This window comes from Thalassophryne amazonica, chromosome 3, assembly GCF_902500255.1.
Source record: "Thalassophryne amazonica chromosome 3, fThaAma1.1, whole genome shotgun sequence".
NCBI lineage: Eukaryota > Metazoa > Chordata > Actinopteri > Batrachoidiformes > Batrachoididae > Thalassophryne > Thalassophryne amazonica.
Window position 1 is genome coordinate 11,179,326 of NC_047105.1, and position 13,058 is coordinate 11,192,383.

Genomic DNA, 13,058 nt, shown 5'->3' on the forward strand with positions numbered 1-13,058 from the left:
CTGTGGAGGCTTAGGCACTTCAGTGAGCCTCTCAGCTTCACCAAAACTTCTATTACTTGAAGTGTCATTTAATAGGCCATTATAGAGGACTGACATCTACTGGTCAAATAATGTATAGCACCCTTACTGATGATAAAAGCAGGCCACGTGGCATGTCTGAGGACATGTAACAGCAAGTAATACAGCCATTATTGATGACACTGATAAACACTATTTTTTTTATATTGACTAAGAATTTTAATAAAAATTTTAATTTTTGAAAAATGTTAATATTAATGATACATGATGGCACTAATTTGACAAGCTTTACCTCATTGTTTTACCTGCCATTATAGGATGTTCCCTTTGTTAGGTCAAATGGGCCAAAGTGCTTAGTGTTTGACACCTGATAGTTAATTAATTTTTAGAAGTTTTTCCTTACTAATTGGATGATGCAACATTTAGACTGTACCTTTGATTCTATTTTAGAGTCGACGGTACATTTTATTTACATTTTTTTTAAACTTTCATACTCAAACTTTTTCATCTATATTTCAGAACTGCCGTCTTTTCTTAAGACACCCATGGATCTCACAATCCGGACTGGCACCATGGCCAGGCTGGAGTGTGCTGCTGAAGGCCATCCATCACCCCAGATTGCTTGGCAGAAAGACGGAGGCACAGACTTCCCTGCCGCCCGAGAGCGCCGAATGCATGTGATGCCAGACGATGACATCTTTTTCATTGCTAACGTGAAGACTGAAGACATGGGCGTGTACAGCTGCACGGCTCAAAATGCAGCTGGCAGCCTATCGGCGAATGCTACTCTCACTGTACTGGGTGAGTCACCCGCCTTATAGTCCACGTGAATTATGTTAATTGCAAATTTGTGTTCGTCACCTGTTATGCACTTGTACTTTTGTATTGTCCAAATGATCAATGCCTGTAAATGCAAATGTCATGCAAATGACATGATTTTGGGGATTGTGCTTGAACAGTCTAAAAGCAGTGCCCTCAAGATCATCCTAAAACCACTGATTTAAAAGTATTTCATGATGGCTGTGTCACAAGATTTGAATGAATGAAAGTTTATTCGGCACACAATTCAACAACAACGAAAAAACTCCAAATTACCAAATTTAACTTTGGTAACAGTTTACTATTTAACCCATGGCGTGACTAAAGGTTTTGTCCTTTGTGCCCTCAGTGTAGCAATGTTTGTGATCAACAGCAAAAGAGGTTCTTAGTCTAACACTAAATGAGCAGCTTTTCCTCACAGATATTTGTCTCAGTATGATAGAATATCAGTAGTTTTACTACAAAAGAATTAGTAATGAACCATATCGTGATCCAACAAATCCATTATTTGTCTGTTTACACATTTTAAATTTTTAGGACCTGATTGATGGTATCATAATACAAATTATGTTTTTAAAGTGAAAAAAAAAAACTTTTTCCACAGCATGTTCAGGGTCTGTTCAAAATAAGGGACTCCATTTATAATTTGCGAGGAACACTATTTCAAAAATCAAGATTTGAACTATTGTAAGAAGTCTGTGTTTCTGTTAAAGGTGTTAATATTTGGAATTTGTGCCCAGATAACATAAAATCACTCAGTAATTTGGTTAGCTTTAAAAGGCTCTTAAAAAAAAAAAAAAAAAAAAAAACTCATGTAATTGCTTGTTATGGTGTGATGAATTAGGGTTATTGGTTTTTCTTTTTGGGTTTGTGCATGGTGCACTGCTGTTTGCATGTTTGTGTCTTAAAATTTTAGTTTAGTGATTAATTTGTATTTTGTATTAGTTATCATCATTATCATTAGGTATATGTCAGAGGTGGGATGAAGTCACTCTCAAGTCATGAATAAGCAAGTCCCAAGTCAAATCTCAAGTCATAATGACCACCAACTGTTTGCAAGCTGTCTTGAGACTTGACTTGGGACTTGCTGATTCATGACATGACAGTGATCTCGTCCCACTTCTGGCATATGTATATTTTTATATACATATGTATACATTTACAAGCTTTTGCTTCTGTCTACACCCTTTCGGGCACATGGGTGCGTTGTTGGATTGTTTTCTTTGAGTTTATGTTGTTACTTTGGGTCTGTGTGTGCAATTTACTATTCATGTTTAGTAATTTAATTCTACTCTTCCAGAAACACCATCCTTCATGAGACCACTTGAAGACAAAACAGTTGCTCGTGGAGAAACCGCCGTGCTTCAGTGCATTGCCGGAGGCAGCCCAGCCCCTCGTCTCAACTGGACCAAAGATGATGGACCTCTGGTACTGACGGAACGCCACTTCTTTGCTGCAGCAAACCAGCTCCTTATTATTGTGGATGCCGGCCCCGCTGACGCTGGCAAATACACCTGCATCATGTCTAACACACTGGGCACAGAGCGAGGCCACATCTACCTGAGTGTGTCACCATCTCCAAACTGCGATACCAGTGGGGGGTACGACCAGGACGGCTGGACGACTGTGGGCATCGTTGTGATTGTGGTAGTGTGCTGTGTGGTTGGAACCTCTTTGGTGTGGGTCATTGTCATCTACCACATGCGAAGGAAGAGTGAGGACTACAGCATCACCAACACTGGTGAGCACAGTTTCGTGACTACTGGCGTGTGCACACACCTTAATGTGAAGGATGTGATAATGGTGTGGAAAGTTAGAAAGGTGTCTATTTGACCCAACTCATATCTGTGTAATAAAATGTTTTGCTGTGTTGCAGATGAGATGAATTTGCCAGCAGATATCCCCAGCTACTTGTCCTCTCAGGGTACTTTGTCAGAGCCTCCAGAAGGCTACAGTAACTCTGAGGCCGGCAGCCACCAACAGCTCATGCCATCACTCTCCAATGAATACGCCCATAAAGGCACAGATGGTGAGTAATCTTACCTTTAGAATTCAAGTTCCACCAGTGACAGTTAACAGTAGCAGTAGACCTCAGGGGATCTTGGCGTACCGAAGGACACGAACACAGTAACTAAAACCTCCCTCAGCTGTGATGAATCTTATTGTGGGTACACACAGAAGAGGCTGAATCATTAGTGGACTGTGGATGGGGCCAGAAACCACTTTTCCTCTTATGTCAAAAGCTGTGTATCTTCTTGCAGTATTCTGCTTGTGTTATGCAGGAATTCAAGACGTTTCTCCTTGTTTTTTGCTGCATAACAAAGTAACTAAACTGAAATGCCACAGTGTAGCACTGTGGCATTGTGGTGTTAGTTTTAGTGTAGTATGCACTCGTATGGTAACTTACTCACAGTTCTCAAGTTTTGTCTTGTTGTTTTGTAAATATTTGGTGAGAGTTTAAATGTGAGAGTTGTTTCTTTGATGTCTTTTAGCTGCTTACTTTTTCTATGCGCTTTGGTGTTAAAATGATTCTTTCGCCACACACGGAGGTGATGTTTATGCCCTCTGTTGCTCCTTTATTAGTGAAGCATAACACTGCAACTTTATGATCTTGTTAATTTCATATATATATATATATATATATATATATATATATATATATATATATATATTTTTTTTTTTTTTTTTTTTTTTTTTTTTTTTGTTACTTGCACATCTCGCGTGATTTCCCAGACTACACAGGAAAATCCCAACACAGAAATCCTCAGTAAAGGAAGTTTATGTATAAAATGTCAAGGTTCTACTACAGGGATGTCACAATTTACTCAACTCACCATTCAATATGATTTTCTCACGATGTTCTCTAAAAGAATGAGCTGCAGTCAAAAATTACGCAAATTTGTGTAAAATGTAAATAAAAACAGAATACAGTAATTTGCAAATCCTCTTCAAACTATATTCAATTTAATACACCACAAAGACAAGATATTTAATGTTCAAACTGATAAACTTTTGTTTTTGTGCAAATATTTGCTCATTTTGAAATGGATGCCTGTAACATGTTTCTAAAAAGCTGGGACAGTGGTATGTTTACCACTGTGTTACATCACCTTTCCTTCTAACAACACTCAGTAAGTGTTTGGGAACTGAGGACACTAATTGTTGAAGCTTTGTAGGTGGAATTCTTTCCCATTCTTGCTTGAATGTGGCTTGGCATTGTCTTGCTGAAATAAGCAGGGATGTCCCTGAAAAAGACGTTGCTTGGATGGCAGCATGTGTTGCTCCAAAACCTGGATGTACCTTTCAGCATTGATGGTGCCATCACAGATGTGTAAGTTACCCATGCCATGGGCACTAACACAGCCCCATACCATCACAGATGCTGGCTTTTGAACTTTGCGTTGATAACAGTCTGGATGGTCTTTATCCTCTTTGTCTGGAGGACACAACGTCCACGATTTTCAAAAACAATTTGAAATGTGGACTCGTCAGACCACAGCACACTTTTCCACTTTGCATGTGTCCATTTCAAATGAGCTTGGGCCCAGAGAAGGCGACAACGTTTCTGTATGTTGCTGATGTATGGCTTTCACTTTGCATGGTAAAGTTTTAACTTGCACTTATAGATGTGGTGACGAACTGTGTTAACTGACAGTGGTTTTCGAAAGTGTTCTTGAGCCCACGCAATGAGATCCTTTACACAATGATGTCGGTTTTTAATGTAGTGCCGCCTGAGGGATTGAAGATCACGGATATTCAATGTTGGTTTTCAACCTTGCCGCTTACGTGTAGAAAGTTCTCCAGATTCTCTGAATCTTCTGATTATATTATGGACTATAGATGATTGAATCCCTAAATTCCTTGCAATTGAATGTTGAGAAACATTGTTCTTAAATTGTTGGACTATTTTTTTTCATGCAGTCGTTCACAAAGTGGTCATCCTCGCCCATCTTTTCTTGTGAATGGCTGAGACTTTTGGGGATGCTTCTTTTATACCCAATCATGAGTGTCCTCAGTTCCCAAACACTTATTGAGTGTTGTTAGAAGGAAAGGTGATGTAACACAGTGGTAAACATACCACTGTCCCAGCTTTATTGAAACATGTTGCAGGCATCCATTTCAAAATGAGCAAATATTTGCAAAAAAACCCAATAAATATCAGTTTGAACATTAAATATCTTGTCTTGGTTGAATAGGATTTGCAAATCATTGTATTCTGTTTTTATTTACATTTTACACAACGTCCAAACTTCATTGGAATTGGGGTTGTACAAAGCACGAGCCCTCTTAAAAGTGCAAGTGAAAATATTATAAATTGGTGACTTGTGCACTCATTTGTTTCTGGTTTGTGATCTCTCTGTCTGTGTTTTTTTTTTTTTTACCTTATGAAATCATGTATTCCTCAGGTGTGTGTTATGGAGACACAGGCAGTGAGGTGGAAACGGAGGGCAGTGGTGTGCTGCATTGTAGGGTCGGCTCTTTGTTTCCTGGCCACAGCAGCTTCCAGCCTGGGGACCCCCGGGACGGACTGACAGGAGTTTCCACAGGTTAATGTCACTTGTACAGAAATAATCAACAACTCCTCCTGCGTGGATATTTGTTTTCCTACATTTAGTGCCTTCAGAAGGTTTTTTCCTCCCTCCCTTTTTGTGAGTGGAGGCCGGCCCAGTGGCACTGCCTCTGACTAGACATTTTTTTTTTTTTTGCTTATTCTCCTTATGCTTTTAGTTTTAATAGCGCAACGTTTTTTGAATCTAGTACAGCCACAAAAATGTATATTCCTTTAAACGTGAAAGTATTTCAATAAACACAGTATCAAGTGACACCATGAGACCGGTAGATAAATACTAGGGGTCGACCGATTATTGACGCCCATATTCATATGACAGTTTAATTTTGTGGCGCTAGATGTAGCGACTCACTGGTCACCAGGTTCCCCCTTCATGCATCAATTTTTAAAAAAAGCGCTCCCCAGAATTTCTGGGAGGCCATAGCGACATGTACGGCAGCTCAGGTTTGACAGTGAAATCAGTCCAGGTTCAGCTCTCATTTAAATAAGACAATTATTAAAGGGGTTATATTATTTAAAAAAAGGTAATGCAGTCCTAATTAAAAATATCGAAAGAAAAAGAAAACTGTCAGGATAATAGAAAAACTGCCTGGCACAGCTCTCTGTCTCACTGGATACTGTGTGCCAGTTTTGAAGAAGAGAGCAAATGCTATGTCCATCAAATATTAATGTGGTTTTAACCTTTTACACATTATCTATGATCTATGCACAACATGAATGAAAAAATAAAATTGTCTTATTCTCATAACACCAAATAATGAAACATGAAATTTGTCATATTTAAGTTAAATTAACTCAGGTTGTGGCTCTTACAGTAGATTACAAAACATTATAAATTTTGAATAAGTGTAATTTAGTATGCTTCACATAGACCTATTAATATCTGAGAGGTTCCCATCATATTTAGCAAATGGCCCCTTCAGGCACTAAGGGGCTATTTGCCCATACCACTCTTAAAATATGAATCACTGCTATCTGGTTTGTATCAAAGCCCCGCCCACAGCACTACTTGATTTGTTTGTATGTCACAAGTTCAGCCTGTCAGCGCTGAACCCTGCTATCCAAGACTGGCATAGATAGCAGTGTACAGACGAGGGTTGTATTTATTGATTTGTTTGGTCATAGCTCCTTGCACTTTTTTTGTGTGAAGGTCATGTTGAAAGGTTCTGTGAATTAAACAACATGGTGCAAAACATTTAAAGTTAGTTTTGTGTTAGTAGTGTCTTATACTAAATTTGATACCTTTTTGTCTCTCTTTTTTTTTTTTTACTGCAGACAAATAAAGGTATAGACTGCCAAACCTTGTCGATATCGGTATCGCCCCTTAAAAAGCCATGTTGGTTGACCCCTAATAAATACTGTAAATAGGTATGAAACTATCAGCTCTTTTTATTATGCAGTTGTTCCACAGGTTATTTTACAATTAAGTTATTAGATAATGTGAAAAAACTGGACATAATTAAACTCTGGATTTGTTATTTTTGTTATAGAACTTACTGTAGTCTGCACAGTTGATGATTACCATATTTTTCAGAGTATAAGTTGTACCTCCAAAAAATACCTCTTGAAGAGGAGTTAAAAAACCCCATATATAAGTTGCACCAAAGTATAAGTCACACACTTTTATGGATTGTCAGCAGCACTGTGTTTTGGTACTTTTGTGCATTGTTGTAGTTTTACTTTTTAATGTGTATTCATTTATTATTGAAGTTTATTTTGTTTAGTGCTTTGATTCCTGGGAAAGCCCTATATAAATTATCATTATTGTTATTGTCGTTGATGGTGGTGGTGGTAGTAGTAGGAATGAATAAATTATTTTTCAGAATATACATTGCACCAGAGTATAAGTTGCAGGGCCTATCAAACTACTAAAAGACAAAAAAAAAAAAAAAAAAACTACCCAAAACTAACAGCAGCAAAAAAACAAACAACAAAAAACAGCACTTGTACTCCAGAAAATACAGTAATTTCCATGGTATACTGATATTGCTCTCATAAATTATCTATACATCATATGTGAAGATGAATTTGAACTCCCTTGCAGTCCAACATACTGACAATTTTCTTATCAATTGGAATTATGTGAAAATAGTCTTTGATATGTACTGGAGAACATTTTTAATCAGCTTCTTTTAATTCTCCCCACTGGAGAACCTTTTTAATCAGCTTCTTTTAATTCTCCCCACCGCATAGAGTCGCATCTGATCCACCATAAGGAGGCGCACTGTTACTATTTACCTCATTTTGAATAGATTTACAGTCAGCTGTACTTCCAGTTGCACTGTAACTGGCACAGACAGCATTAAAAATGCATCAAATAAGTGTAAATCAAAGTGGACAAACTAAGCAACAAATAATAACCACATACCATACAACACAGCTACGTGCCACTGATTTGACTTTGCCTGAAGAGAGAGACAACTGCATTGATTATCGTTCTGTCTGACGCTGCTCCTGGCTTCACACATCTTTGTATATTTCGACATTTCAAAGTTCCACAAATTTGACATTCAACAGCCGATAGCCGTCGCTAGCTTTGCGTTTCTTGATTCTGTCATATGTCCAGCCACAGTCAATAAGCCCGTAATAGACACTGCTCACAGCTAATAGTGCTAACTGCTTCAAAATCCCGTGTTCAAACCACAGCTGTCCCATTATGATCGCTGAAACCCCTGTTCCACACGGCACCATTTTATTATGATCTCCCACGATCCAGAAAGAGTGCCGCAGCGGGATGAAGTGGCTTACACCAGCATGCTTTCTATACTGGCTTATACAGTGCAGACCTGGCAGCTGGCTGGCTTATAAAATGCCTACCTGGTAACCTGCTTGAAAACGAAAGTAAAGCTTAACCCGGTTGCATTCTCAGCCAAAACCACAACAAACACTGGTTTTGCTTCAACTTTTTACCCCGATGGAGCACACTCAAATATGTTTCAAACTGTACTCACTAGGACTACTCAGCTTAAAGATTGAAGCTGTTAAAACTATGAACATCTGGAAGTGACTCTGTAATGATGCTGAATTGGGATGAAAATTTTTGAACAGCTCAAAAATTTCACCCCGATTTCAAACCTGGTGCTTATGATAGCTGTAGCTACTGCATATACCAAATTTGTTCAAGACTGACAAAACATGGATCAAGAAGTTACTGTGATGCTTCAAAACGTGCCCTGATTTGTTCGGGATGGAACAGCGCTGTGTGGAATAATGGCATAACCTGCCATCACTTTATGCCCAAAGCCCCTTTCACACCGGGCCCACTTTGAGTTGCGTCGTGCGGCATCATGATGACGCCACGTGGATGCACCTTAGTGCCGAGACGATGTAGCTCAATGCCAGAACACCGTGACAGACACAAAGGATGAGGCGAATCAGATGCCAAAAATTAAACACGTTTAATTTTTTCTGCATCAAGCACAGGACGCAGAAAGGAAGTGGTTTCAATGCAAGTCAGGGCAAAGCAACTACTCAACGTGACTGGAAGCCACACCCTCAAAATACAATGTTACCCAAACACCAATTTATGATTCCTGCTGTGTGCCATTGTTCCCGAAGTATAAATCACGCAGGATTGTTTTTATAGTATCCACAATGCAGTAAATCTACATGCTCAAAAAGAGCACAGAAAAAAAAAAATACTGATTGCAACCTGACTGCAGCTCCTCGCTCTTAAATTCTCTCACAACTGTGTTTAAATAAAGTCCATAAAAGTCCTGCTCACAGACTGACAGGACATGTACACATCCAGTAAAAAATCCAGACATCTCCAGTCCACTTGTGGACGATTTGTTCATGCGCGCACGTTAACAATTAAAAGAAAAAAAACTGACTGGCTGCTGCAGCTCCTCGCTCTCCCCTCAAACTCTCTAGTTGTGTTAAACAAAGGACAAAAAAGGACATAAGTCCTGCTCACAGACTGATTGCCAGAGACAGGACATGTCCACATCAAGTATAACTCCAGACATCTCCACATTTACTCACAGACGGTTCGTTCGCACGCACAGAGTGCAGACCTGCAGCTCAGCACAAGAACAAATATAAACTAGAAGAGACATCAGAGTGCACAGTCTGGCTGCAAATCCTCCTCTGCATTCTCACCTCCTCTCTGCCCCCTTGCTGCGCGCACTTGATGCAGACATTCCTGTGTTGTCATGACGCCGCATGAAGCGCCTCGAAGCAGGCCTGGTGTGAAAGGGGCTCAAGGCTTCGCGGTCACGCTGTTGTAAAATGGGATAAACTTGCTTGCCTTTCTTTTCGCCACATTCAGAAAAACAAACGTAGATGTGAACAGTGGGATGTTAAATTTGGCTGACTGGAAAGAAGAAAAACAAAACACAGATGTTGATGAAGCAATGCACTCTCTATTGGTGTCGTCCCGAAATTACCTTGAATGAAGGTTGGAAAAAGTGAGTGTGAACATAACCTATGTAAACAGCTTGTTGTTTGTTTGTTTTTCAGGTGGTGATGGTCCTCTTGTCATTTGCTCGGACTGCTATGATAATGCCAACATCTATTCTCGCACACGAGATTATTACTCATACGCCTATCTGGGAGACGACGATCCGCTGGACAAGACTTTACCGGGCCTGAAGGAGACCTTCAGTGAACATGCACAGCATGGGGACGCGGCTCTGAAGAGCCTCATTAGCAACCAGGACTCCTCCATCTTTCTCACCTTGCATAACAACAGGTTGAGCAGCCACACTTCCCTGGAGTGTTTTACTAATGGTGAGAAGAAATCACAATTTAACATTTCAGAACAGAGCTTTGAAGCCATCCTTCACCCAGAAGGCTCTTTTTTTTTTTAATCTGATAACTTGCATATGATTAGGTGTGGGATTGTTTTTGTTATTTATTTAATTATTTGAATCCTTTCTATCCTACAAGCTGCAGATGGGTCAGGGCCCCCTGACACTTGCACGACTTTGATCCGCGCACTTGCACGCAGTCTGCTGTGCACGAGTGTAAACTCATCTCAAACTTGTTGTAAACTGTGGAAAGAAAATTTTGAAATGCTCAAAATCTCCATCACACATTAATTATGTGAACATTACCCAAACAAGTCAAAACGCTTCATGTGAGTGCAAGTGATTGTGTCAGCGCAATCACTTGCCGGGTGCAGCTCATCTGAACGATTATAACGAGATGTTAAATCTATCATAAACATACTTTTACAGCTGTACACAAGAAAGGATGCACATGTAACTGTGTTACCAAGCTATTATAATATAAACATGACAAATAATTACATTTTTAGACGGCTCCAAATACGTTCTACACCTCATTAAGCGCGCGTGAGAAAAACAGCAGCTGGAGCGCTCCTCTGTGATTCTGGAAGCGATTAGAGCCATTTTCAACAGCCAACTCGCAGAGAAAATGATTAATCCACTACAAAATAATTATTTTATATACACAGCGTTCAGCACACAGCGCGTGGCATCCAGCTGGAAACACAGCGGGTGGGATCATCACGACAATGTGCATTCAAGTGCACGATGTTTCTGTGAAGGCTCTCAGTTGTCCAGGTGATTTCCATAGTAGAGAAGCTTGAATCTTCGGCTGGCAAGCAACCCAGTCCAGTCAAAGATTCAAGCTTCTCTACTATTCAAGTGCGCGAATCAAAGTCATGAAAGTGTCAGGGCACCTTTATAAGTCCTGGATGAATAATCTGAACAATTATGACGAGATGTTAAAACTATCATAAACATAATTTTGCAGACTCATAAGAACGAATGAAAATGCAACTGTTTTACCAAGCTATTACAAGTAATTACCTTTGAGACTATTCCAAATGCATTCTCCACATCATGAAGCACATGAGAGAGAGAGAGGGAAAAAAGGTGCAGCTGTAGAAAATTCCTCTGTGGTTCCTGAAGTGATTAGAGGTGGTTTCATCAGCCAAACTCTGAGAGCAAATAATTAATCGGCTGTAAAATAATTATTTTATATAACGCAGCATCCAGCGGCACAAAGCGCAGCATCCAGGGAACACAGTGGGTCGCATTGGCATGATGAATTGCGCGGAGGTTAAATGCGTGCAAAAGTGTCCGTGTGCCTTAACTCTCTGCTGGCTACCTTCTCGCTTACTTTGTGACTTTAAGACCAGTAAAACATTTCCATTTAAATTAACTCATGTTGTGATTATGGTAAAACATTTTGAATCTATAGACCCAGATGGCCCTGTGACCCTTAATTGGATTAAGTGGTTGAAGATGAGTGAGTGAGAGTGAGACCCAGATGGCAGGAGGCTGAGTGTTTGAACAGTGGCTTATTTATTGACTTATTTATTTTTATTTCAATAGATTCTCTTCCAACTTTATGGGGAGATGAGGAGGAGCCACCAACAAAGCGTCAACAAGGTACCTGCCAACACCTAGTGACTGTACACAGGACGCCTCCTCTCACCTCCAGTGCTGACGGGCCAGAGGTGGAAGAGATAGACTGTTTTGCTGGACAGTGTATGCAGGAACACAGAAGTGCTTCTAATAGGACTAACCCTCAGGAGCATCCTGCTCCCTCATAAGTCCTAACACCCTGCCCCTGGCTCCTCCATGCTGCACCTCTCCCTTCGCCCACTACCTCCACAGAGGCTCCACAAATTCTGCCAAAGATGCTCTCTTCAGAGATTAAGGTTTTTCAAGAATTACCATATTTTCTAGACTATATGTGCCGTGGCACTGGCATCTTGGTCTCATGTATCCAGAATTGAGTGTTGAAGAGGAAAAAAGCATATATGCCGCTCCATCCTATAAGTTGCATTTATTTTTGAAACATGGTCTTCGTGCTTCATACTACAAAAAGCAAAAATGAATTTACTCCGCACATTAGTTATTTATAAAGCAAACACCGTGTTAGTGAGCAGAAGCCAGCGGGCAAATTAATGATGTTGTAGGAGGCACAAAAAACTGAAGTGAACTACGTCTCGTTGCCACTGAACATGAAACATTTGAAAACTCCTATACATTTTTAAAATAGCAAAAAGGTCAGCCTTACCTTGGCATTCTAGCATTCCCTCCTTGCTCTTCCCTGTCCTACACAGTGCAAACTGGAGTGTCAGGTAGTATGAAGGGTTTATTTTCTATCTTTTTTCAAGAGCATGGTGTTTCAGTTTGAGAGCTTGGATTGTTAATTTCAGTCATTCTCTAAAACCAGCATGTCCTCCTCATTTAGAACTTCATGTTTTTACAGTGGTTGGAATCCAGTTTACTGCTCTGTACTGTGAATCACTGTGCCTCTTCTAGATCAGCATACAAGAACAGCTTGTCGCTCATGCAGATTATCTTGCGACAATAGATGATAATCCAGTATTTATTCATGTACAAGTCCCTTCAAAATAGTTACAGGAGCAGCAGCAACAACAAAAAGCAACTTATAGTCTGGAAAATACGGCCCTGGATTTCCAGATGTGGAGCATACCGCTACTAAACCTGGATATTATGTTGACATGTTACATTTGGCTGAAAAGTTGTATAAAGGAAAATGCTAACTATCGTTAGCGCATACATTCATACATTAGCAATTAGTGTTACCACATGCACTTACACTAGCCGTTGTATTCAATCATGGGTATCATTCACTGACTGTTATTGTTTTTGTTGTTAGCATTTGGGATAGGTCTTCATAAATCTTTTGTCAGTACTCTTATCGA

The 13,058-nt window shown here is 39.8% G+C and overlaps 1 protein-coding gene across 2 annotated transcripts in view; it reads left to right on the forward strand.

Moving 5' to 3' along the window:
- The window catches only part of lrig2 (leucine-rich repeats and immunoglobulin-like domains 2), a 59,340-nt gene extending 46,377 nt beyond the window's left edge, over positions 1-12,963 (forward strand). Inside the window, exons 13-18 of one of the 2 annotated variants that reach the window (XM_034165833.1) lie at positions 538-819; positions 2,138-2,578; positions 2,714-2,866; positions 5,232-5,384; positions 9,869-10,138; positions 11,713-12,963. In XM_034165833.1, coding sequence (XP_034021724.1) covers positions 538-819; positions 2,138-2,578; positions 2,714-2,866; positions 5,232-5,384; positions 9,869-10,138; positions 11,713-11,933 — 1,520 coding nt within the window. In that variant the 3' untranslated portion in view covers positions 11,934-12,963. The remainder of the gene's footprint in view (positions 1-537; positions 820-2,137; positions 2,579-2,713; positions 2,867-5,231; positions 5,385-9,868; positions 10,139-11,712) is intronic. The other variant, XM_034165834.1, reaches the window with a different exon arrangement.
- The last annotated feature ends 95 nt before the right edge of the window (positions 12,964-13,058 follow it).